At 41.0% G+C, this 26474-nt stretch overlaps 2 protein-coding genes across 2 annotated transcripts; both read left to right on the top strand.

Moving 5' to 3' along the window:
• The first annotated feature begins 766 nt into the window (after window positions 1-766).
• On the top strand, window positions 767-17635 carry cp110 (centriolar coiled-coil protein 110). Its single transcript, XM_004539013.5, has 10 exons — window positions 767-1424; window positions 1681-1800; window positions 3123-5670; window positions 6323-6450; window positions 9457-9558; window positions 10070-10180; window positions 11008-11100; window positions 11257-11373; window positions 15111-15193; window positions 15411-17635. The coding sequence occupies exons 1-10, from the start codon at window positions 1287-1289 to the stop codon at window positions 15568-15570; spliced, it is 3600 nt and encodes a 1199-aa protein (XP_004539070.3). The 5' UTR covers window positions 767-1286; the 3' UTR covers window positions 15571-17635.
• A 37-nt stretch (window positions 17636-17672) lies between these two features.
• Window positions 17673-25463, top strand: sirt7 (sirtuin 7). The gene is made up of 10 exons (XM_004539012.5): window positions 17673-17908; window positions 18014-18151; window positions 19422-19526; window positions 19609-19679; window positions 19773-19845; window positions 20387-20485; window positions 21374-21610; window positions 23252-23332; window positions 23444-23550; window positions 23711-25463. The coding sequence occupies exons 1-10, from the start codon at window positions 17804-17806 to the stop codon at window positions 23910-23912; spliced, it is 1218 nt and encodes a 405-aa protein (XP_004539069.3). The 5' UTR covers window positions 17673-17803; the 3' UTR covers window positions 23913-25463.
• Window positions 25464-26474: the final 1011 nt, after the last annotated feature.

Genomic DNA, 26474 nt, shown 5'->3' with positions numbered 1-26474 from the left:
TCATGAAACTGCGCAACATTCAACTGTCCCATTACTTTTGAGCCTCTGTAAATGGATCACTGTACAAAAAATGTAAACTTTAGTATCTAAAATAGAGAACCTGTTAACCTTCATACACCCAAGCTGTGTACTTGATTACTTTAAGATTATTTTACACTAGAACCATAACAAATATTTATTCTTTACTTGTTCTTAAACCATTGAGCACCACTGATATACAGGAAAACTATTACACACACAAAATAACACTCAGTTAGTTTAACAGAACACACAGCTTTAATTATAGTCCATCCTTACACACTTGTTAATGCGATACTGCTGCTGCAGGTGTTTTGCTTTCAGTCTGCTGCTCTGCTGCCAGTAAACCAGTACCTGTGTCTGTTTGGTCACATGCTGCTGACACTGCTCCCCCCCCCAGGTGAACACCTGGATTGATATGGGTGAATTGCGGGGTTGATAACCACCTTCATGTTACAACTTAGCCTTATAGGTGCTGTTGGCTTAAGTAAAGCCAGATAAGGAAAACATAAACTTGCTTTTTGGGACAGGGCCCTGGAAGAACAACAACAAGCAAATTTAGATTTTTAAATTCTTTGGATTCTAATTTTAATCGTAAAAATATTTAACCAGTAAATAAATAAATAAATGCGAGCGTTGTATTCCCTTAATTCTCTTCCGTCTGACACCAAAGTATCTCCATACTTTTCTGCATGTTTTTCTTTGGTCAGTCAGGCCTGTAGGGGGCAGTATCACGTTAGTCTGAGTTCAGTGAAAAGTAATTTCTTCTCATTATTTTTTAAGTATTAAATCCACTTCTTATACTTTGTCCGACGTAACGTTGTAGCGGTTTTCTTCCTTTCCCGTGAAATGCTTTTGTGTTGTAAAGGGGGTGTTTGTTGAACCCTGGTGTGAATCCACTCCGGGTTTTCGGCGCTCTGTAACCGTCACTGTCGTTCTTTACCCGGTTGTTGCCCCGGAGGAGAGGCGGTAAAAATGTAAACATTGATTCCCCCCAGTGGACCTGACCAGACTGTCTTTTGTGTTGCTTATAAGAGGACCAACAGTATAGCTGTAGCGTCTACCTTTGCTGAGTTTAACCCAGTGTCTTCTTTTTTTTTTTTTAAGTTTATGGGTCTACTTTTAAACGGTAACAAAAAGCAGCCAAAGCTAGCGTTATGTTAGCTAAGCTAGCTAGCAAACTAGCGTTAGCAAACAATAACTTGGTAGTAATTTTTTAGCCGTTAAACTGCCCAAAGTTAATCTCTACTGTGTTCCGATGAAGAGTAATGGAGGAATACGAAGAGTTTGTGCAGCATCTTCTTCCTCAGCTCAGGAGAAGAGAAGAGAAAGAGGAGGAAAACCACAGACCCTCATCTGCATCCTCTGTCATCCGCTTCTATGGACGATCCATCCTCCCTCCTCTGGTGCTGGACAAGTTTACGGCTGTCATCATGGTTGATCATTTTAGCAAAAGGCTGAACTTATTTTTTTATAGATAGATGCACTCTTAGTTTGAAGGAAAATGACGCATATTAATTCAGTCACTGAGACATGCTGCCTATCTCCCTTTAATGTAAATTATAGGCATCCATTAATAATAATGATAAAACAGAAGCAGACTTGTTTGAAATGAAACAGTATTAATTCCAGATAACTCATGTCTGTTTTGTGATGACACAGCTCTCAGAGAAACAGAGAGAGGAGATGCGTCGACTCAGAGACGAAGCTGCTGCCCACACAGTTCAGTTCAGAGATGATCCCCGGATGGCCTACATCCAGACGATTCTGCACAGCGTTCAGGTAATTTAAGCTTTGTTTTGTTTGTAACCTATGCTGTTGGCTCCTTGTGTGAGAGCAGCTTCAGTTGAGAATGACAGAGTCCGGGCACAAAATACGGAAGGAATATTGTAATCTTTAGTTTTCTTTTATAGGGAGAGAGACGTCTAATGTATAATAGTACATCACCATCACAGTTTGCACATATGATTTGTGGACTCAAATGCAACAATACAGTTTAATATGACAGAAGTAAATCTATAGCGCTTTCAGGTGCTGTATGGCCAGCTGTGCCATTTAACGTGAGTAATTACATGAAATAATTAAAAAACAAATTCTGCTTGAATCTGGACTATCCACCTCCCAAGAGGGTGGTCACTTTATATAAATTTGTCCAATACAGATGGACTCAAATATTGCAATTAATCAAGTATTCTTTGGCTGATAGCCTGCGCCGATACAAATAAGGTTATGCATTTACCCAATGGACCATTGATGCAGTAAAACAGTTGCTTCAGCCATCATGAAATGTCACTATACTGGCTCACAGGGTGGGCAATTAATTGGAATTAATGTAAGTTTTGGCTTTGGCTCTTGGCAGTTGTGCAAAAACTATCATTTTTATATTCAAACACAAGACAAATCTCTTATTTGTTTTGTGTTTTAAATCAGTTGCACACCTTTCATTTAAATCTTTTTAAGCCCCTCCTTAAAAACCCAAATCACTCAAAGTTCAGCTTGAGTCAAGAACACAGAAAACATTTGAGAACCTTTTGGTAGCAAGGTCTGTCTGCTGCATTGCCCGTCTGTCACTGAGGGACTCCTACCTGGTTTGCTTTTAGTAGTGCATGACCGAGTTGAATATTAGGCTTTGCCTGTCCATCTCTCTTCCTGTTGATACTTTGCTGGTCTTCCAAGGAAGTCTGCTGCCACCTGGGCCGTTTTTAAGCTTCCATCTGCCAGTATGGACATTTTGCAGTGGAAGCTGTGGTATATATGTACATGGCCCTTGGCAGATGGACTTTATGGTCCAAAACACCCACTACTCTGGGCCTAGCTCTACCAGACAACACACTGTACTCCACGTTGTACACCCCGCTTTTTAATAATTTATTTATTTGTTTGTATGTTGAAATTATTTTTAAAGTTCCAGGGTAATCCCCTGTAAAAAGATGTATTGAAAGTTCATTATATGCATAAGTGTTGAAAATTAAAATTACCAACTAAAATAGCTGTAATTATGTTTTTTGGCATAATCAGCGTTTGGCATTGTTGTATTGAACAGGGAAAAGCACATTTTTTAAAATCTCATTGCATTATTTTTGTTTCTGCTCATGTTTTTCCAGCTGAGGAAGACACCAACACTCGAGGAGTTGCTTCAAGAGTCAGAAATTATCACACAATCTTCATATTTCCGTAAAACCACTGGTGGACTGGTGTGTCCGGATGATTTTTTTGCGGGAAGCAGTGATAATGTTTCGCTCCCAGCTGCAGCGAAAGGAAAAGTTGGTGTTTGTCTTCCTCCACTGACATCGACGACATATAGTCCCTTTTTCGCCTCTAACGTGACACCTCAGGAAAATTACCAGGAAGGATGCCTTACTGACCAAGTTAACAGCCAACAAGGATCACAGCCAAATTTTTTACATAGTGCAAGCTGCCAGTCGCTCTCCTCAGGTTATGTCACCAACGAGAATGTAGAAAACTGTACTGCTATCCCTGAAAGGATTAATGCAGAAAACGAGAGCAATGTCTCCGACTACTCAGAAGGATTTTATAACACAGTGGGCTTTTTTCTTCACAACACCTCAAATACAATCGCCAAGATGCCAGATATTATCAGCCACCCTCCCATAGATGGAGAGGAATTAGAGAGGAGTGGGCGGGAGTCATCTTTTTGTGATAACTTAACAGAGTTGAGAGAAATTTGTTGCACGTCATTTGAGGAGGATTCACTCTTGTGTAATCCTTTACCAACAGAAAAATCTAAAAATGGTCAACTGGACAGTGTGATGCGTGATGATAACGATCCCTTTAGTTCAGTGCATGACCCTGACAAAGATGCACATTTAGACAAAAATGAGGACTCAGTTGCTTTTTTGGAAAAAAGCAGCTTTTCAGATAATCCAACACACACACAAAGCACTCGTCACCGTCTTACAACAGAACTGTGTGTTCAGCGTAGTCCCAGAGAGACTGAACTAGAGGACAACCAGGTAGATGAAGCAGACTCAAAGCTGTCTGAGGAGCCTTATCGTCTGAGCCTCCAGGCCTTGCTGAAGAAATCTCAGGAGTATCGACGGCGCCAGCGGATGCTTAGGAACCAAGCCAAAAACACTAAAATCCAAGAGAGAACCCAAGAACAGCCAAGAGCAAAGGCAGAGGAGCAGAGCAGCTCTGATAAGGAGAATGATGAGATCCCTTACAAGGACACTGTGACTGCAGAGGGGAAGAAGACTAAAGACAAGAGAAGTACTTTTATCTCGTCAGTGGAAACTTCGTTAAAGAAATCCTATGAGAATGAGCGGATGATTGAAAGTGAACTCTCTGGGAAAAATATGACACATTTAACAGGAGATGGAGATAATAAGGAAATGACTAGTGTTGATGAAGAAACAATCATCATAAGTAATAGGCTGAACAGTTCACAGGAGGTCTTAATAAAGCCAAAACAATTCAGTGCCTTCATCCAGCAACAGCCATTAGAAACTTCCCTTGTTAAAGATCCTCCAGCTTTTTTTAAAGGAGCAGGGAAATATCGCACAGTCCCAGCCCCTAGCTTCTGCAGGAGCCCTGTTCACTACAAAAGAAAAAGTGGACAAAAGGTTGATGTGGAGGAGACCTCAAAGGGGAAACTTGAGGTTGGTACTGGTTTGAAAGACCATCACAATTCTGAAGAAGTTAATCCAGGTCATCAAAACAGTCCTATAGTGGGTCCTCCCGGAGTGAATCTCACAGTTGAAGGGGAAGTAACAAGCATTTTAACTGAGAGTTCACAGCACATGGATCAGTTGGAGTCAGACCTGTCCAGTCTTAAGGTTCTGATCACAGATCTTGAGTCAACGGTGAAAGAAAACTTGAAAGAAGACAGTCACAGCCAAGCTGAGAGCAGCCTGCAAAGTGAGTTAAGTTTTAAGGGTATGACAAATGAGCAAATAAAAAGTGATTATTGGGAGGACAAGCAGAGAGCTCATGGTGATAATAGCAGTGATGCAGAGTACAGGAAGTGGTCGAGCAGACAGTTATATAACAATTACAGAAACATGCATGGAGACTTAGTTCCGGAAGCGACTGTCAGTGACACAGATGATGTTCCCCTCACAGTTAAGGAGAACGGGGATGAGCTCTGTGATTTTAGCGAGCGCAAATTGATCAAAACCTTATCTGCAGAGAGAGAAAGTTGGAAAAAAGTGAGCAGAGAAGCACTAACCGGGAGTTCTGCACAGCCTGGAGATTGCGGAAAGCAGCAGCCACCTGGTAAATGCATCCTTTCTGTGGCTCAGCAGATGCGCATTCCCGATGTTTTCCGAAATGTTCCATCTGATCCTCCTTTTCGGAGTTACATCTCAGTGCCTTCAGATAACACTAAACACCTTGTTGAAAGAAGGAAAGAATTGGCCCTAGAAGGTCACAACTCCACCCACTCACCATCTCTAAATCAGTCATATGATGTGGACACACCGTCTGGCCTGTGGTTCACTGAAAGATCAGGGTCACAAGGTCATCCTGAGCAAGAAAAGCATCTGACCCCACAGAGTGGCAGTGACGGTCAGGGAGGGGTGTCCAAGGTCAAACGGAGACTGCTAATGCACACGATGGAGGAGACACTGGAAGGGAGTGCCAATACCAGTGGGGGAGTGGACTCTGTCAGACCCAACTCCAGCACACCCAGAGGTAAGACGAGAAGAGGAAGTGTTGTTTAAATAACCATGTTAGTTATTAGATATTTATTCTCAGTGACATCATACAGAGCCAAGAGTAGAACAAACTGCCTGAAACACAGTGTTTAGAACAGTTTGAGGCCTGACAGTTTATACATGCACCAAAAATAGCCGACGTCTTTGTGTTGTTTTGTCTTGAGTTGGAGACTCTTGGTGTTTAATACAGGAGGGGATAGTGCATCACGTGGAAATGATGAGGTGTTGTGTAAAAAAAACTCTTTGATCGAGTGGTGACACCTTTCTTTCCATCGTGCCTCGGGTGCCTCAACACTATAAATGGTTAGGTGTGCTGGTAATGTTACAGCTCACCCAGACACTGACAGACACCTCGCCCATAATGATGTCTTTAGATTTTGGTTTAAGTGTAATATATGACAGAAAATAAAGGTAAAGAAAAAAGATAACAGCTCTTCTTTAATCTTTGTGCCACAAAAAGGGGAAAAGGAGAAAATATTTAGACTCAACCCCAGACTCTACATCATTAGAAAGCTAATTTTTCAAATCTTATAAAGTATAGTAACAGTTGTGCAAATGACCTGTAGGCAAATGTAGTGGGCCAACAGTGAATTTCATATGTGACCACATGTTGTGTTTCCTGTCTGTAGCTGCAGGGCAGTGGTGTGAAGGTCTCGGCAGTCAGAGGGATAAGCGAGAGCAGTTGAAAGAGATACACGCTGCTCAGGTCAGAGCGCTGCAAGAGGAGCACAGGAGACAGCAGGAGGAGCTACTACAGGTGAGACTTATTTTATTATTTATTGTATTGTACTATACATATTACTGCTATTTTGTTATTGGATTCATATATTTCCTTTAGATGATAGATCTGAAACATTTTTTTAAAAGTGTGGAAATAGACAAATGTGAAGCAAAGAAAAAGAGTGGCAGAAGGTTTATTTGAGAGTCCAGCTATGTACAAATTACTCTGTATATTTCAGGTATTTTCTTCCCAAACTCGTTTGTTTAATACTTGCTGCACCTCTGATGGTTTGTTGCCAATTTGGATCAAAATCTCCTGATAAAGTTTTAACTAATGGTACAGTGTAAGCACACATAACCCAAAGACTTTAGACTGATGTAAACACCCATTTTTCTGCTCTGTATGATGTCACTAAGAGTGGATATCCCTAATAGGGTAACCTCCTATTCAAACCTTTTGAGAATGAGGGGCAGCCAATCAGAAGAAAGTTGGCTTAAGTCATCTTGGTGGAGAGAGAGGATGCTCTGAGGGGCTACCCCATGGCCCAGTATAAAACAAATAAGGATTATTTTGAATTGTGACTCATACAAAAGTATTTTAGCAGAGTCCAAGAATAAATCTATAGAACTGACAATGAGAATAATCGGGCACTTTAATAACGATGATAATTATTTGCATATGTTTAGTTGGTAATACCAGCTCATCGTTATCGTCTTAGTGAGGAGTGTTTGATGTACAGAAAAAAAATATCAAATTAACCAATAGTGCTAAAAAAGTAATGTTTTTAGATCTCAGGAAGTGCTATGGTTAGAAAAAGTTTAGGGACCACTGCTGCAGCTAATGGATTTAATCAGAACAGCTTTAAAATATCATGCATACAGAGCTGACATCAAACATGTCGCCCAAGGTGTTTGCAGTTAAATAAAAAGAGTGTTTATACTTTATTTATTTTTTTATGGTAATTTCACTCTACATCTCACTGAGATTTATTTATTCACAAAAGATCTCAGAATATTAAGTGCTAGATGATATCGATGATAATTACTTACAGTAAGTCACACAATAACAAACCAAAAATGCTAATAAAAAATAAAGAATGATAACAAAGAATTGAATTAAATGGGAAAAAAATACAGGTGTAGGCTTATTACACCTGTCCTGTTTATTTATTAATTATTATTAATAATTTGTTCAATATGAGTTGTAAGTTGGATAGCTTGATGTAAAATAGATTGAAATAGATTGAAGACTTGAAATGTTATCCAGAAACTGCTGTATGCGCAGAAATATTGCATTTTATATGCTGAAAAACATTTTTATACTTTTCTTTAGTCTGTTGCTAAAAATATTCACATGCACAAAGAAAGTTGAGAAGAAATACAGCATTTACTCATATCTGAGTGGCATCTATTAATATTTTAGCAGTTCTTTTAGCTTCTTTTTTTTTACACAGAGTATTCAATCATGAGTTTAAATAAATAGGCCACAGATTAGAAAAGGAATTTAGACAGTTTGCTTCTGTTAATAGATTTCTTCAACAATGATAGAGAAGCGGTATAGAGCACTGTCAGGGTCATTCTGTCATTGTTTTATTTGATGCAATCTAAAGCTGTTTGTCAAGTTACATCAAGAAAATGGAAAAAATAATCTGAAATTATATATTCCTGAGACCCCCGAACAAGTGATCATTTATTCTAAGTCTAAATATGGTAAAAACGCAGTCAGTGATATTACCTCCCTCCCATTGGTCTGCTTCTTGCATTAGATTGCATCACGTATTGCTGTACAGATCTAGCACTGCGTAATTCCAGTACAGCAACCATAATTCACTCCGCCAAGGTTTCCGACTTCACCCAAAGTCACCTATGAGAAATAAAAACTGAGCTCCAGTTTTAATCTTTTAAAGACGAGGAAAACAGGCGTTGTGAGTTTCTAGCCAATTTACTGAGCGGTAATACAATACTGACCCTAAATGTTTCTTTGAAACTAGAAGCAGGCATTTGAAAAAGACTTTGGCATTGTTCCACATGTGACCATGTGCACACAAACGCACACACACACACACACACACACACTGTCACCCTACCTGTTAGAGTGAGCTTTTGGAGACCCAGGTCGTGGGCTGACTACAGACGTTTGCTCATTACAAGAGACCTTCAGACTCTCCCCAGTAAAAAAAAAAAAAAGGGTTTCTACCATAAATGTTTCATTACATCCCTAAGAGGCGAGCTGGCACGGTCGCCTCTTTCTGTGTGTGTGTGTGTGTGTGTGTGTGTGTGTGTGTGTGTGTGTGTGTGTGTGTGTGTGTGTGTGTGTACATGCAAGACTTCAAGGACGCCTGCTGTTCTCTGGCAACCGGTTCCTGTTTCTTCAGCTTGTGTCTGTGTTTGTTCTTGGCCCGTGTCCTTGCCCTGTTAATCACAGGCTCTGTTTAATTTATGTATCCTTAACAACAATATAATTAACATAAGCTGTTTCATAAAAAGACTTCTTTTTGACTCCCCTCCGTCCTTCCATCATCTGCGCTGTGATGAGAGCGAGCTGTCTGCTGGACTCTCTGGTAGTGGGTGGAGGGGATCGAGGGAATTGACACAGAAAAGGAAAGGATAATTTGTTTAATTCATGAGCGTCTGTGGTTAAGTGCCAGATCGTCCCGCTGAGTGCCACCGCTAATGGTCCCTTTGCCTTCTCCTCCCTCCTTTTTTTTTTTTTACCTCCTCTCTCCTCTGATCCCACTTTTTGTTTTGTTTTATACCTCCACCAACATTGTTTTTACTCTCTGGCTGTATTAATTTCCTCCATCTCTCTCGTCTCATCATCCTGGTCATCCCTCTGCTCTGCTGCTCATCTCATCCCTCTTACCTCTGTGCCCCATCTCTCCCCCTTCTGTCTCTTCGTCTCTACCCTCAATTAATTTCTTTCTCCTGCCTCATTTGCTGTCCTTTCCAATTCAATATTTTCCAACCTTGCCTGCTCCCAAATGTGCACTCACATACACATGAACTTTTCCTCTTATTCCGTATGTGTCTCTCTGTCTCTCAGGCGCTGGCAGTCCGTTATCGTCTCCTTCAGAGCGTGTCCTTCCCCTGCTCCATGTCAGGCTCACGTCTTGGGGACACGTTGACCTTTTCTACCCTCTCTCAGGTATTACCATAATATTTGTCCACTCATGTGGGTGATGCAGAAAGCTTGCCCTGCTCACCCTTTTATCTGAAGGATTTTTAGTCATCACCAGTTGGCTGACACGCTCATGTAAAACACACTCCACCCCCCACATGTCTTAATCCTCATCAGCATCCCTTTTTATCTGTTATTGTGCTTTTATACGTCTCCCCGCACAGCAGTTCAGCTTCAGTAGAAGTACATTTGTTCAACAAACATGTCTTTTTAATGCAACCGCTCTTGAATCAACAAGTGAGTGATGGCACATCAGCTGCTTATTATTCTGCTTATTATTCTCTATTATAATGATGAGCCACGAGTCCACTTGCGTTGATGCACTAAACAGATGCCAACCAAAAGACCTTGAGAAGCTGCGTGGGAAATTAATTGGTTGTCACTGATGGAATTAGCATTCTCCTCTCTCCTCCCCTCTGGTTCTCATTATTCACCCCTCTCTCATCACTCATTTTCCCTTCTTTCTCCTCTTCCTCAGCCTTCCAGCTCGCAGCACTACCGCCCCCTGCTGGCAGCGGCTGTGAAGGGTTTTCTAACTCGCAGGTTGCTGAGGACGGAGAGAGTGACACAGCTGGTGCGCACCGTCAGGGTGAGTGGAGACAGCAGCGACACGTCTGTTTCTTGCAGCACATGCTCTTATTGTCATTAAATGAGCTCTGCTTGTGTGCAGATGTGTACAGCTGTGCCTAATTTAATTTATTAGGATACCCTTTAGCTACAGCCATGCAGCTGCGATCCTTCCTGGAGTCCTTGACAGTGCAGCATACAGTCTAAAACAGAGACTTCCTCAATCAGGGGTCGCGTTAAACAAATATTTTCCATCACTTATGAGGTTTTTGCGTTCGTTTGTTTTTTAATAGTGACAGATGAATCTGATCATCTGGACAGGCTAAAACACTGGTAGTGGGTTAAGCATAAGATTAACCAACACACATGAACACAGTGTTGCTGGCAACATCTTGTCTTTTATACCATAACAAAACGCAACCACCAGAAGTCCAGTCACAGCCACTGGATGCCTTTGAAAAGTGTGAATGTTGCAGTGAAGTCTTCAATGTCTTACATTTGTTTGTAAAAACAACCCTCAAATGGACTGAGGGATTATTATACCATCCATGTTTGATATTTGAATAGAAGAAAAAAAAATTGGGGGTATCTTCAGCAGCTGAAGCAACTGTGTTCTTAATTTTGGTGAAATTTAAATTTTTACTAAATAACATGTAAACCAGCAGGTGCTGGCAGCGTTTTTTGTTTTTGTTTTTTGTACTTTAATTTAATCGTAAATCCATGAATATTTTAAATATCTATTTGACAGATTTCACCATTCAGTTTGTCTCTGTGTAAACATAATATTCATGATAAATATAACTAAATAATAGCGCAATCTTTGCTGTGTGTGTGCTTTTGCTCATTTAGGACACACAGCAGTTCCTGCAGGCCCTCCGGCAGCAGAGCACTCAGCTCTGCAACAAACAGGACCTCTTACTGGAGGAGAGAGTCACACTGCAGGTATAAATGTTGTAAACACATCTGTTAACCTCTCTGCTCTCCTGCACACCGTCAACTCAACAATTACTCGCTCCATTAGCAGTTACCACAACAGTTACTGTGACTGCACGCATTCATTGAAGCCATCGTCTGCTCTGTAATTGTTTGCTCCTCCAGCTGCGCGCTGCACTTTATGAGGTCTACGACATATTCTTCAACCTGTCAGCCAGAGAGCGAATGCAGCTGATCAGCTGGGACAGAGAGCTCGCCAAGGAGAGAGAGCTCAGACGACAGGTAACCTTTTCAGGAGATCATAAGCTGTGTTTACACATGTGGTCAGTAGTCAGGTTTTCTTCTGGTTCTCCAGTCAAGTGACTGTAAAGTGACCCTGGAGTATTTTAATGGCAGTCTTAATAAGAAAATTCACATTCTCTAAGTACTGTGGAAAAGTGCTTCAGTGCTTCCTTTATTACCACCTGTATTACTTCCTTTTGCAGAGGCTACACAGAATCTTTTGTAAGAGGAAAAGAGATAATGCACTCCCACAATTCACAGAAACACCAAAGAAACAGTCAGCATGACTGAGAAGTGATGCAGGTCATTTAAATGTTAATGAACAGTATGTTTTCCATTTTGTGGCATAACCTTTATTATGGTTGAACCTCTAAACTAAAAGGTGAACTCTGAATATACTACATTGCAATAGTAAAACTGAATGATATGATGTTGTTACATTGTTTGACAGACTTCGTGTGTGTGTGTGTGTGTGTGTGTGTGTGTGTGTGTGTGTGTGTGTGTGTGTGTGTGTGTGTGTGTGTGTGTGTATTTATATATGTGCACAAAATCATGAATTCATTTTAGTGCAGTCAGAGAAAGCTTTTAACAAAATGAACACTGGATCATCTCTCCAGCAGGAAGAGAAAATATGAGTGGATGGGATGAGCAGCTAATCATATTTCACTTTATGTTCTCTATTCCTTTGACTTAACCAAAGTGTCCTTCATAACAGGTGATTAACCTTATGTTTAACTCCTGACATGCACAGGATATGCATATAGTTAGCTGTAACTTGTTACAATACAATACTACCCATGTTCCGGTGTACCACACCTGAAGACTCATTAATTCATAAGACTGTGTGTTCATGTGACAGCAAGTCAAAAGGTTAAAGTAAGAAAGACTCATACTGTTTTGTTTTTGTTTTTTCCTCACTTTCACTATAAAATTAGGGCTCATGAGGATGTAAGAGTACACCAGCTGGGTCAAAAGACACATCACACAAATGCAGTTGTGGTTAGAAGTTTGTATACACTCACTGTCGGCATGAATGTCACAGAAATTTTGGTCTTTGTTTATTTTTAACTTCATTTTTCAGGGTGGAGTGGTACATCGTACAGCATATACATCACACATCTTTAATGACTTTTAAAAAGTCCAAAGATTTAATTTATTTTGGGTTTTCTGCAACCCACACAGAGTCAAGTATACATACAAGCTCAAATATATCCATGCACCCCCACTAATAGTTGGTTAAATTTCTTGCAGCAAGTTCGACCTTGGCCAGATCCTTTTTGTAGCCATTAACGAGCTTCTGGCACAGTTCTGGCTGGATATTTGGCCACTCTAGACCCAACTGTATGGAGCCCCAGAGCATGATGATGCCACCACCATGCTTGACAGCTGGGCTAGTGTTCTTACATTTGAAAGTCTCCCCTTTTTCCTCCAAACATACCTCTTGTCATGTTGGGCACAGGACTGAACCTCTGCCTCATCTAACCAGGAAACTGTTCCCCAGAAGGCAGTCGGCTTGTCCATGTGGTTAGCTGCATATTTCAGTGAAGCTGGAGGTGTCAGTTTTGGGTCAAAGACTTCTTTCTCTGCACCCTTTCAGTCCATTTTGAGTTTCAACTCATTTCACGGTGGATACTGATGCTGATGTTCCAGCAGTTTCCAGTTCATGGCAGTTTTGAGCCTTGGTGGTCCCTGTGTTGTTCCTGAACATCCAAACCAATTTCCTCTCATCTGAGCGTGACAGTTTGGGTCTTCTTTCAGACCCTGGCAAAGTGGTGACTAGGGCAAGGCAATATGGCCAAAAATATTTATCACAATATATATTTGAAAATGTGCGATAACGATATAACTGAGGATATAATTGACACAAGACAAAATACTTTACAACTCCACAACTTTATTAGTGCAAAAAAACCCATCAATGTATTTTCACTTAAACAAGCAGCTGTTTTTTATGTGCATTAAAGTTATATAAAAATTTAACAGTGCAAATGCAAATTCCTTGCTGACAGTTTAACCAAAAGGCATTTCCAATGGAAATTGGCCAACATATCCTCAGCATAACCATGTATAATATCCACAAAACTTAAAAAGAGGTTATACACACACAATACGGTAATATTATGTTGAAGCACAGTACGTATTACTCCACGAGGCTCCCGACTACGGTAGCCGTAATGCTCTGACATCAAGCAGTGCGGCTTTGTAGCTTCCGAAAGTCGTACTAAAACATTTTTTGACAAATTTCTGAGCACCGTGTACCACATAAAATCAGTTCGAAGTCAGTAAGCACAACCAGAATTCATACATAAGGCACACAGGATTATAAGGGGCACTGTCAATTTTTCAGAAAATCAAACGATTGATTTTAAGTGTGCCGTATTTTCCGAAAAACACGGTAATAACGACAGCCCGCTAGCATGCTCTACCAAAAAATGTGCTCTGGTGTGTATCTGACAGAAGAAAGCCAAACCAGTTCCACACCACTGAAGTTGCATTTTTACAAACCAATTCTGGTTCATCCGTTTCATTCAACGATCTGCTTTCGCCCTTCTCATTCTCTGTCGCCGCTATGCTTTTTCCGCCATGTGCGTATGGGGGGGGGGGAAGGCACTGTGCATGCGTATTTTACCCATATTATATCATGATATTTCATTTTCTTATCGTTGCCCAACATTATAACTGTATTACCATGAATGTTATGATATGGCCCAGCCCTAGTGGTGACACATAAAAATAATGTGAACTTTGATGCAGTTGTTTGAACTGGTGATGTTGGAATCTCTTTAGAAATGACTCCAAGAGACCTTCCTAACTCTGGTAAATCCACAATTCTCCTTCTTAGATCTTCACTGAGTTCCTTGGACTTTCACATTGTTCTAATTATTGATCAATCCGTTGAGTGCCATCAAACAAGTTCTTCTAATGCTGGCAAAGAGAAACTATCAGCTCTAGTTTGTGATCTGAGTTTCTAGGCTGAGAAGCAGAAATTCTAATATTCCATCAACAGTGTATAAATTTGCTTTTGATACTGGTGGCATACATGCCAACCCTCCCGATTTTTCTGGGAGAATCCCGAATTTCAGTGCCCCTCCCAAAAATCTCCCGGAGCCACCATTCTCCCGATTTTCCACCCGGACAACAAAATTGAAAAACCCCAGATTGGGCCGGTCAATTCCAGTTTCCAACAATGGCTTCTACTACTGCAGCTACTTAGTTTTAATATTACTCTTATTACTCATTCTGGGTCGCAAAATAAACTTTTCGAAAATTTACGCCAGCGTCCGGTTATATTTTAGATAACAAGGAGCAGACAGCAGAGTTTCACTCCACCGAGAGAGCTCGTGACGTAATTCTGAAGGCTAGACTGTCCAATTTCACAGTCGCTCATTTCTGGTCTAGCCGGCTTTCTGTAGTGCGCGAAGGCCGGGTCCTCAGGTGGACGCAGCCTCTGAATTTGGACAGCCCCGCTGTTTCCGGCTGGACAGTATTAACAGTGACATTTAACTTATTTTATCCAATAAATAAACATTGTAAAATTCTAATTTTCTGTATATATATGTATATGTATACCACTCCCCCACCCAACATCCCTTTTGAATGTCTCCCTAATTCTGAGGTCTCAAGGTTGGCAAGTATGACTGGTGGCTGCTGCAGAGACTATGTTCTAAATATTGTGCATTTTTACGTGTGTGTGTGTGTGTGTGTGCGTGCGTGCGTGCGCGCTTTTGTGTGTTTAGGGTTCACAGACTGGCCGCCCCAGAGGAAAGAGCTTTCTGTCAGCTGCAACACAGAAGTCGCTGGAGAGGAAAAGAGGAATGATGTGAGTTTTTCCTGCATCGTTGCTGTTTTTCTGTTTTCTTCACAAACCAAACCCAGTCATTACAAGTAACATAAGAACCACTGGAGTGGCTTTTTATTGCAAGGTAAAAATGCAGCAGTTCCTTTAATTTTGTGATGAATTGAAAATCCTGCACCACAGAAAGAAAAAACTTTCTTCTTCATTTCTTTGTCAGCTCTAAAACTTGTCTTTGTTTCAGGATCCAAAGAAAGGCTGCAGGAAGGCACCGCGGGGTTATGACGAGGACAGCACAAAAGTCTGGATTCTCTGCTGAGCCCCTGCCAGAAACCAAACGAGGACATTTCAGAGCAAATCCTCAGAGGGTCCCCAAGAGCGCTTCCTCCTCTAGACCCCAATGACACCTTCCTAATTGGCCCCAGTGAGAACTCCTAACGAGCCCTCTAGTGATTACATGAATAGAGTATTACTAATCATTTGAGAGTTTCCAAATCCAAAAACCAAATTTGATTCAAATGGATGACTAATGCATATCATTGTATTTCATCTCGGGGGCTTTGAGAACATTTTTGACACCATGGTGTCTACAGAGGAGCGGCTATGTCACGTCTGCTTCCGGCATTTTTTAATTTATTTATTTATTTAATTTTTTTTGCCATCTTCAGATTATTCATGTTGAAGATATTTGTGCGAAAATGTTGAGTTGACAGAAAAAATCGGTTGGCAGCAACTTTAAAGGGTTGTTCACAGCACCTGAAAGATTTATAGACTCGCAGCAGACGTTCTGACAGCTACAGTGAACAGTATTGATCATCTCTCTGTTCCTTTGGGTACTAGAGGAAGACAGCAGTTCATAAATTTGGGGTCAAATATTAGATTTGTGTTGGGAACAAATACTCTTTAGTAGGTTGTGCATTGTAGTCTTCAGATAGGCAATCGCTTTGTTTAAAGGTGACCAATTGTGCTTATTTCCAGCCTAATATTTTTATTCATGAACTCCACTAGAGTGGCTTTGCATGATTCACAGGTAGCAGATATCCTTATTTGTCTTTTGCTGAGGCTTGGTGCAGCTCCTCAGTCCATCCATTGTCTGAAATAAGATACTTTAGCTCCTCTTTTGTTAACTTTGTGACCACTTTGACTGAAATTTCAGGACCACAGATCCTGAAACATATTCTTAAAGTGTGACTGCTGTCACATGCCTTAAAGTTGGCGATCTAATAGATACACAGCAGCTTGTTTCACGTTTGCTGACATTGGCAGCTCTTTTCCTGCATAAGCTTTATAAACATCTATGAAACAGAATAAAATATACTTCAATCTTACTCTCAGATTTGAAACATAGCTTGGAGTTTTGTTCTGCTTATTTCCAGTTCCTTTTTTTGTTGTTTGACTCTACCAGCATGGCTTTGCATGATTAACAGTTAAAGGTTTTCCTTATTATCTGATACTACATTTTGGCGTAGCACCTCGCTCTCGTTCACTAGCTAAAATGAGCTGTTTTAGTCAACTTTCTCCTGATTGGCTGCCCCTCATAAAACAGGTTTCAAGCAGAAAGTGGGTGGGGCTTCTGTGAGAAGACCATATTAGGGATATTACCATTCTTTTAAAGCCAAGCGTAGATAAAACAGTTAGAGCAGTGTGAAGCCTTAACTTTTGTCTGTGCCAAAGTATTTATGACAGAAAACGAGAAAAATTATAATAGATCCACTTGATGATGTTAGGAAGTAAACATGTGGTAGATAAGCTTTTTCAGAGCAGACACTTTGGAAAAGCACCCTTGTATGTGCTGTGCTATATGGCTCAGTGTTACATTTAATGGGAAATAAGCATTGCTTGTGTTTTTCCTGCTGCTGTTATAAATCTTTGTCTTTTGTGGAAAAAACAGTATTTCCCCTTTTCCACAAAGACAATGCTGGTGCCCAGTGTAGTGCAGACTAGTCCCAAGTGACAAAAGCTGAGGCCAGCACTACGCTTCAGAGATCCCAGGCACGGTGTTTTAGGCCCTCAGGTCAGTGACCATGAGAAGGACTATCACAACAACCAGCAGGCAGTCGTCAGATTCTCTCTGTCATCATTTTTCTTCCCACAGTATTTCTTAACTTCTCGCAACTCAGCATAATCGCCACTAAAACCAGTTGAGAGGTGGGCCGGTTCTCTGGAAGGTCTCTGTGTGGGTGGAAAAGAGGTGCATTAGGACACCCAGCTGAAACACACCTGTTCGTTCATCCCCTTTGTGATTCGCCACCTCTTGTATTCACACATATTAAACCCTGCTTTTGTGATATGAGTAGTATTTTGTTCGTCTTCATATCAATGGCTGATACTTGAAGTGTTACTCTTCGTGTTGCCTTAAATATTTGTAGCTAAAACCTTTTGCAAATTTTGTATTGTTGTGGATTTTTGATTTGTTTTAAATGTTATTTATTTGTTCGTGTTTGATAATAATAAACTTATTTACACTGAGTTGTTGATGTGAGGTGTGAAATTGAGGGAAAGTACAGACTCCCACCGGCAGGGGGCGGTGTTCCCGGCTCCCGCCCGGTTTCTTTTTTAACTTCCGCTTCCGGTTGTATCTGGTGCTATGAGCTTTGTTTTGAATAAACGTCTTCTCGTCAGCTGATTGAAAACAGGATGGCGGAAGAGCAGGACGCCGGTGTTTCTTCTCGGACTCAAAGGAAAGCTTTGAGTAAGGCTAAAATACTACAGCGGGAGAGCGAGAGGGAGGTCTTCAGACTGGTGAGAGGGGGAAAACATGCACATTTACAGCTAGCAGGCTAGACTAGCTCATGTTTGCTGTGTCCATTGTGAGGCTTACCCGGTCCCTCTGTCCTCCTCCCGCAGGTCGGGCGGGTCCTGAAAAAACCGGAGTCTCAGCGGTCAGAGGAGGAGGCCGCTGCTCTGCTGCTGCACAGAGACACTGTGGAGGAGCTCTGCAAGAGACAAGTCCGCAGAAATGTGCTCAAGAGGAAGCAGGAAGAGGTGAGACTCCGGCCCAGAGAGGCTGGCCTGCTAAGGTTGGTTTGTCAGCTAGTGGGACAACTTCAGAACAGACGTGGAGGCAGCAGGTTTCTGGGTTGATTGTGTGAAGACTCAGAGAGGTTGAATGGTAGTCGCTCTTTGTGCACAAACTGTAGTAAATACAAAAGGACTAAAACCATTCTGGTAAATGCACTGGTACTCATATAGTGCTGTTCTGCTCTAAGTGGGCACTAAAAGCTTCATTTGCCCAATCACACACATTAATTTCTTACACCTAAGCACCTTTTTACACTTTTCACACATATACTCACACTCTGATGGATGCAGCAGGCTCAATTCGAGCTTCAGTACCCATGGATAAGTCAAAATGCAGACTGGAGGAGCCAGAGATTGAACCATTGGCCTCCTGAGCTACCACTCGGGTCCTCATGGATTGCTCATGGAGGAGCAGTATGAGGGCTCAACATCTACCCATGTGTGCGTGTGTTAACTCAATAAGAGTTAACACACGCACACATACACCCAGAAGCAGTATCTCTCAAAGAGCCCAGAAAAAATGTTAGCAGCTATTTTTGTTGGTTTGTAATCCTAGACGTAGCCAAAGTATGAACTGAGGAGCTGCACCAAACGTGGTTTAACTCTTTCCCCCCTAAAGACGACATTTGACAAGATCCTCTGTACCCTTAATGACATGTATTGACACCGCAGTACCAATATACTCTGGTTTGAGTTTGACAACCACTAGAATAGTTTATGAAGGTCAGCTGCATAGGTAGAGTCCACCCTCACCCATTTCTGATGAAAACCCAGTCATTTTGTTCTATAAGCAGGTCTGAAATATGGTAAAAACCACTTCGTTCAGAAAAGAGCTTCAAGGGTTATTCCTAGTAGGCTAAAGCAAGGTAGAAGGTAGAAAACTTCCTCTCTTAGAAGTATTTGTGGTGATTAAAAAAAGTTTCATTAAAGATCATGGTTGGGTGAAAGAGTCCTCCTGCTGTTGTGACGGCGTCTAGCTCTCTCTGCTGTGAGAGGGCAGCGAGGCTTCAGAGTGAAACGTACAGTAGTTTACTGCATGATTTTAAAAAATAAAACTGCTTCTTTTGCTTGGACTTCCTCCCTTCAGTGATCATTTTACATTATTTTGTCATGGTTTAAAAAAATCAGATGCAAACCACCGTCACTCCCTGACCCACTCTCCAGGCAAACAGTCTATTTCTGATTATTTTTGAAGCTCTAATGGTCTTCAGTACAGCTCTGATGTCTTTTTCAGGTATTTGATGGTGTTGATGAGCTGAAAAATAAAGTCAGGCAGCTCGCTGTAGCAGTCAAACAAGCCAGTCACCTGGTGGTTTACACCGGAGCCGGTATCAGCACGGTATCTTAAACTCTTCCTCTTCATTTTCGCCTTACTTTTCTTTTTTAAACTTTCACAAAACTGACGTCGTCTGTAATTTCAGGCAGCTTCTATCCCTGACTACAGGGGCCCTAACGGGGTATGGACGCAGCTACAGAAGGGTCGGGCCATTAGGTGAGATACAGAGTCTTTACTGTGGTATGAAATATATGTATTACTCTCCCCTAGTGTGTTGTTTGATTTATCTCTGCGTTTCTTTACAAACAGCTCGTCAGACCTGAGTAAAGCGGAGCCGACGCTCACGCACATGTGCATTAAGATGCTTCATAAGGAAAAGCTGGTATGTCACACCAAAGTCCAAAAACATATTTGAATTTCCATTTAAATGAGTGATTAGAGATTTGTAACTTCAGTTTCAATGGTTACTGCGACATAAAAACAGCATCTAAAGACTCATCCGTTAAATCCAATAATTAAAAAAAAAAAAAAAAGCTTCAAGTTAAAAACGTTATTTACTTTTTCCAGTTATTCTGACTTATTCCAGTCATTCCGACAGAAGCTTCAAAATAACTTCCAGGATGTTCCAAAAATGACAACTTATTCTAGAAGGATTTTAATAAGGTTAGCCAAGAAAAACAATAGCTACATTTACCAGAATTTTACTATGATAACAAGCAGATGTGACACACACACCTGAAACATAATTGGCTATTTGTGTTTCCTGGTCTGGCATTGATAAGGACAGGACAGCGTCCTTCTTTAGCGTTACAGAATATTACCTCAGTTTACCCAGGTGCTGCGTCTCCTCCTTGTAGCATCTCTGCTCGCATCACATTTAAAGGCAGTGCTTCATGTTCTGTCTTTGTTTGCTCTGTGTAAAGGTTAAGCACGTTGTGTCTCAGAACTGCGATGGACTCCACCTGCGTAGCGGTCTGCCCAGACACGCCCTCTCTGAACTCCATGGAAACATGTTTATTGAGGTAAGAACCACGGATCCTCAGTTCTTAGACTTTGTAGAAAGCCTGGAAAGAATTTGCTGTGATGTTTCTAAAAACAGCATCTAAGCCTAATCCCCTACAGATCCAGACGTGTTTGTTTCGCATCAAAAAATATTTCTCAGGTGCATCACGTCTTAAAAGCGCTGGAGGTTAATCTTGCCTTTCAAGAGCCATCACACACGCTGCTTAAATTGCTGCTCGACTCTCCACATAGGCCCGTTTAATGTCATTTGTGTGCTCCCATCACTGGCTGCCTCGTCATTTAGTGTCTGTGCAGTCCTGACCAAATATTTTTATGCAAATGGCAGGGATTTGCATGAGAATATTACAAGAGCTCAGGCTAAGTGATTAACTGTTAGAGGTGATCCAGACATTAAGTAAATATGTTTTTTAAAAGGATTGCAGACCAATGTGAGAGGGGCCAAAATTGCTGTGAGATGTCATTGTGATGTTATTGAGAAAGATATGACAAACTAATCCCGATCCAGATATCTTTCCTGGATGCAGGGATTTGATTCATTCATGGTGTGGAGGGAATTTTCAGCCTCAGGCAAAGTTATGCAGTCTCTGACTGCTCTTATCCTTTAAAATTTCCAGGCTTGGGATTAGTAAAGGTCTCTGAATTGAGTAATTGAATAAAGAAATTTGAAATGTAGAAGTGAATTGCATCAGCAGTGTAAAGCATGCATGGATGAGTGAACACTAAAAGTTGAAAGAGTAGAAGAAGCCCTAACATTAGATGTGTGTGCAGCAGGATTAAATGTAAAACATGAATTGATAAACATTATAATACATTTCTTACTGGCCTCAAACTCTTTATTCAGAGAGTTTAAACTGCTCTGAAACGCTGGGTTTCCCTTCTGTCGGTAGGTGTGCACGTCCTGCTCCCCGGTCAGGGAGTACGTGCGTTTATTTGATGTGACCGAGCGGACGTCGCTACACCGCCATGGGACGGGACGGAAGTGCAGCCACTGTGGCGCCGAACTGAGAGACACCATAGTGCACTTCGGGGAACGTGGGACCCTCGAGCAGCCTCTCAACTGGAGGGGAGCAACAGAAGCTGCCAAGATGGCGGATGTTATACTCTGTTTAGGCTCCAGTCTGAAGGTAGGATTTATAAAGCTGTCGGAGTCTGTAAATGTAATCTGGGTTAGGTTGCATACACTGTACAGTTTTATACCAGTTAAACAGCATGTGCCCTCAAGAACAGACATCGAGTTTGCGTAAAACTGAGCAGTCCAAACAAGATTTGAGCCCACAGTAAAGTGACGATAAACCCTAAGGCCTGATTTGGACTTCTGCAGGGAATCTTTGAAGAGCCTGCGACGTAACCTACGTATGCTGTGCCAGCCAATAGAAACAAATGAAATGCTGGGTCTATTTTCCCTACTGGGTCTCCACTTTTTGTTGTGGTTAGTTTTTGCTAGACCACATACAAAAACTGTGGTGAGAAAAGAGGGATTGATGGTAGTGAACAGATCACAGTAGTTGCGAGCTGCATTGTTACATTTCTAGAGAGCTGCATCGTCAGGTTACACTGTAGGGTTTCACGGGGGTTTGCGGTAATGGTAAAATGGTTCGTATATAGCGCTTTTCTACTCTAGCACAGTACTCAAAGTGCTTTACACAACTTGTCTCATTTAGCCATTCACACCCATTCGCACAAGCACTTTTGTCTAAGCTTTTTCTCTGTAAGTGCTTTCTGTCTAACATTCACACACATTCATACTCTGATGGATGCCTCTTGCCAAACGATACTTGGCATGCAGACTAGAGCAGAGCTGCGGTGTAGATTTCCCCAGTAACTCAGTCATGTGCACCTTTAGTGTCTCCTGGTTATTAATGATCCTGGAGCATTCAAAAGGTCACAGCCTCTGTTATTATTCAGTTAGTAGTTTTTTTAAAATCATATTATGATGCAAAGAAGGGTTCCCACACTCCCACACAACTTAAATCTGGGACTCTCCACCATTTGACCCTAGAACTGAAGAAGCTTCTCGGATTAGAGGTGAAATGTCTTCCAGCAACTTAAAGAAGTCCAGACGCTTTTCTTTCCAAGCTCCTTAGACAAAGGGTTCCCCTTGTCCTGCCAACTCAGTTTTCTTTTATTTCACTTGCAGGGATTTTTTTTTTTTTTTTTTTTTTTTTTACTTTATCCAACAGCTCTCATTAGCAGTTGTATTTCAGGTAAATGCAGAGAAAAAGTATGAAGAACTTATCAGTTACTACTGCGAGTTAATTTATAACTACATTTGAGTTGTAATAATGGCAATATTGACTTCATTTTTAACAACACAGTACTTTAATTGTACTGTTTACATGGACAGCTAACTCCTCCTGGTTCTGGTTTTCATGCAGTAGACCAGTATATAAGTTAAAGTTTACCTTAAACCTTATAATATAGTCTAAATATATGTACAATATAAAAAAAAACCCAAATATTTTTTGATGTATTTCCATTTGTGAAGAGGGAAAAACCCATTTATTCATTTTACTGTGTGTTACGTTCCCCTGAAAGGGGTCTAGGTGATGAGGGGGAAGTAACAAAATGTGTCCGGGTCAGAAAAAGGAGACAGAGGCAAAATGGTTAAATTAAAGAGTTTTTGCAGAGGGACGTAACACTGTGTGAAAGAAGCAGAAATCAAGTAGTAGGACAGTTAAATTCCAGCTATATGGCTTTATTAACTTTTTAAAGGAACCTCTATTTTGACGAGTGGTTTCCCTTTGTACTGCCTCTTGCTCTTTCAGGTGCTGAAGAAATACACTTCTCTGTGGTGCATGAACAGACCAGCAAGCAAAAGGCCCAAACTCTACATTGTCAACCTTCAGGTACATTTAATTTTTTTCAGTATAGGTGAAAAACATGCAGATAAATAGATGAGATGCGGGTAAAGTTCTGAATGCTCAGTGGTTCATTATGCACTGGCGTTTTTGTTTTAGTGGACACCAAAAGATGATCTGGCTGTGCTGAAAATTCACGGCAAGTGTGACGATGTCATGAGACTCCTCATGGAGGAGCTGAACCTTCAGATTCCTGCATATAACAGGTAGGATGATAACGCCCATCAAACACAGATGATGTAAATAATATTGGCTTATTGATATAAAATCTGTCATTCAGATACAGATGGAAAATTACAAAGAAAACAATTTAGCTGAATTGTTCACTGCCCTGAGTTCTCCTCATTGTTTTTTTTTTTTTATCAGGGCAGACGATCCCATCTTCACTCTGGCTACACCTCTGCAGCTTGAAGAGGTGCAAAGCCACTCTCGTGAGGTCGTAGCACCTCCCAATGATCAAAATGACTGCTCAGATGACCCCGAGGAGCAGAAACCCACATCTGTGCAGGGCGGCTGGTTCGGACGAGGGTACGGCAAAGGAAGGCAGAAGAAGAAAAAAGTTGCGTGACTGACAGGACATTGTGAACTTTTTGGTCACTGCCAGCAGTTTATCCCATCAAGAGATTCAAGTTTCAGTCCTGTGATGATGGAAAGTTGGACTTGAAGCTTCTGGGGTGTTGTTTTGTAGGATTGTTTCCTTGCCATTAGGAAAATGGCACACTGCACTGAACTGTCGTGTTGTACAGCGTACACTTTAGAGTGATACCTGGGTTCAGAGCAGGGTTTTGTTAAGCAGCTGCAGTTTGTTATGTTTTTGTGTTCATGGCAGCTAAGCCAGCTGGGTTAGACGGAGCCAAATTTTAGCTCAGTGTGGCTAGGATGTTTTTTTTCTTTTCTTTTTTTTTTCTTTTACAAAAACTGACAAGAAAGGTCTTAAAACGTGTCAGAAAATGAGGTCCTGTAGGGGTTTGGTTTGTTTTTTTTGTGAATGGATCACTTTTGACACCATTTCAGGTGTTTTAACCAGACTGGTAACGGGTGCTTCTTAGAGCCTGATTGATATCACCAATATCAGTATCTGCATTTCCCACAAACACAGCCAGCTGATCTGAGTAAAGGTGGGGGGTAAACAAGTAATTCCTGGCTTACTGGAACAAAACAGAATTATTTTTAAATATTATCCTAGTAAGTCTTCATAAAAAATGACAAATGTTAGAAAAGTCTTTGTTTTATGTGTCTGAAAGGGGAAATAATATCACCAAATATTGGTGTAGCTCGTATTCCTGCATCGGTTGGGCTCTACAGTGTCTAATTTACGCTCTGCTGGTGTAGTATGACCATGATGTATTAAAACATGGATATCTGAGGGTAGAGTACTTCATAAATACTGTATCATCAGAAGAACATGAGTGGCAGATAACAACAGCAGCTTAAGCAAAAGTCCATTTTGAATTATGCTTTTCTATCTTTTACACATGTACTGATTATAGTAGAATATATTTTTGTAGTGTTTGTTTTTCATATGTTCAAGACTTCCCTTTTTTTAAAAACATGGCATCTTTGTGTTGATGTTTATTTTGAAGGTTTATGTTGGCCGTACTTAATTATTGTGTGCTGCCCTTGACTCTGCTGTAATCCTTCCTCAGGTATGCAGGCTGGTTAGTACAGCCGCTACTGTATTACATTTGTTTACGTTTAAACTTTAGTGTGATTTTTTTTTTTTTTTTTTTATTAATAAAAAAAATGATTTTTGTTTACAGCATAGGAAGGTAAGCTGAGTTTTGAGTTAAATTACTGTTTGCTTAAGTGATTGGAAACAGCAGCCAGAGTCATTGTATCTGTTATTTTATCTCAGGAAGAACCTTTAGTGTCAACAGTCTCATAATGTCTGGTATAGTGTTACACATTATTAAAAAAAGTGCAGGCTGTCTTTGATAAGCTAGTGTCGGCATTCCTAAAACTCAAACCAGTGCTAAACCTGAATGTGAAGCCTCGTTGGTTTTTGCTGTATTTCTTTTCTCTCACACGCAAAGATGTATTTGTGAGAAAATAAATCATGATGCAATGAATTTTCTTTCTGCTACCATTTGTTTGATAAAAATAAAGAAACCATATCTGATTTGGTGCTCTAACTTATCCTATTGCCTTTGTAGGTTGTGTATAATTCTATACAAAATAGGAAATGGGTGCAAACAGAAATGAAAATGCTGTATCTAATCCAAAAACAGTTTGTACAACTCTAATGAGCTTGAAAGTCAATATTTAGTAGGATTACTTTTATTCTTCAGCACAGCCTGAACTCTCTAAGCAAATGCTGATGTGAAGTGGTGTATGACTAATATCTTTATCCCAGTAAAATATGTTTCATGGCGATTTTGGGCAAAATTTTTCTTCCCCCAAAATACTGCTTCAATAACATTGAGGTGCAGGAGGCCAATCCATTCATCGCTGTCAAACACACTGTCAGCAAAAGTGCTCCTGGATAGGAAAACTGTACCTCTCTCCTGAGCTCCTCTGAACATACTGCTGATTGGTTAAATAAAAACAATCGTATTTGGACTCATCACTTCATCAGACCTGTTGCCACTGAAAACCAGCTTTTTCTCCATGTTTCACTTCCTTAAAATGGCTTCTTAATACAATCCCACTTCCACTGAGACCATTTCCACTGATCAATGGCCATGAGTACCATTCACAGAGAGTTGGGGAATGGCTGCAATTGTAAGATGGCGAAAGATGTACCCTTAGTCCCCCTCCTCGATACAGAGATGGTCTTTCCCTTTTCACGTAAATGGACTCCTTGAGTCTGCCCTCCAACCAGCTTTCCTCCCTGTCCAGGATGTGTACATCCTCATCATTGAAAGTGTCCACTGGCCTGTAGGTGTAAATAGACTGCGTCCTGGCCTGACGAGGTGGCTCTTCTGTGTTGTGCCATCCGCTTCGCCAGAGGTCAGGGCCGTGCAGACAGGTTTAAAGGGGCGGGTGCTCAAAGTTAAAAAGGGGCACATTGAACCAGGCTGAATAACAACAACACACATTCATCAAGAATCTAATATGGGAAGGGCAGGGCTGTGTTGATCTGAGACTGTAGACATTAAAAAGTCCATAGGAGAGATGGTAGCTGATTAAA

The sequence above is a fragment of the Maylandia zebra genome, linkage group LG6 (genome assembly GCF_041146795.1).
Source record: "Maylandia zebra isolate NMK-2024a linkage group LG6, Mzebra_GT3a, whole genome shotgun sequence".
NCBI lineage: Eukaryota > Metazoa > Chordata > Actinopteri > Cichliformes > Cichlidae > Maylandia > Maylandia zebra.
Note: the sequence above shows the minus strand (reverse complement) of the source record. Positions and strands in the feature narration are given on the sequence as shown.

Coding starts and splice junctions, on each gene's coding strand:
- sirt7 (XM_004539012.5), top strand. CDS start 17,804: ATGGCGGAAGAGCAGGACGCCGGTGTTTCTTCTCGGACTCAAAGGAAA. Junction 19,680..19,772: donor CAGAAGGGTCGGGCCATTAG/GTGAGATACAGA, acceptor CTTTACAAACAG/CTCGTCAGACCTGAGTAAAG. Junction 23,333..23,443: donor TCTACATTGTCAACCTTCAG/GTACATTTAATT, acceptor TTTTTGTTTTAG/TGGACACCAAAAGATGATCT.
- cp110 (XM_004539013.5), top strand. CDS start 1,287: ATGGAGGAATACGAAGAGTTTGTGCAGCATCTTCTTCCTCAGCTCAGG. Junction 9,559..10,069: donor CCTTTTCTACCCTCTCTCAG/GTATTACCATAA, acceptor CCTCTTCCTCAG/CCTTCCAGCTCGCAGCACTA. Junction 15,194..15,410: donor GAGAGGAAAAGAGGAATGAT/GTGAGTTTTTCC, acceptor TCTTTGTTTCAG/GATCCAAAGAAAGGCTGCAG.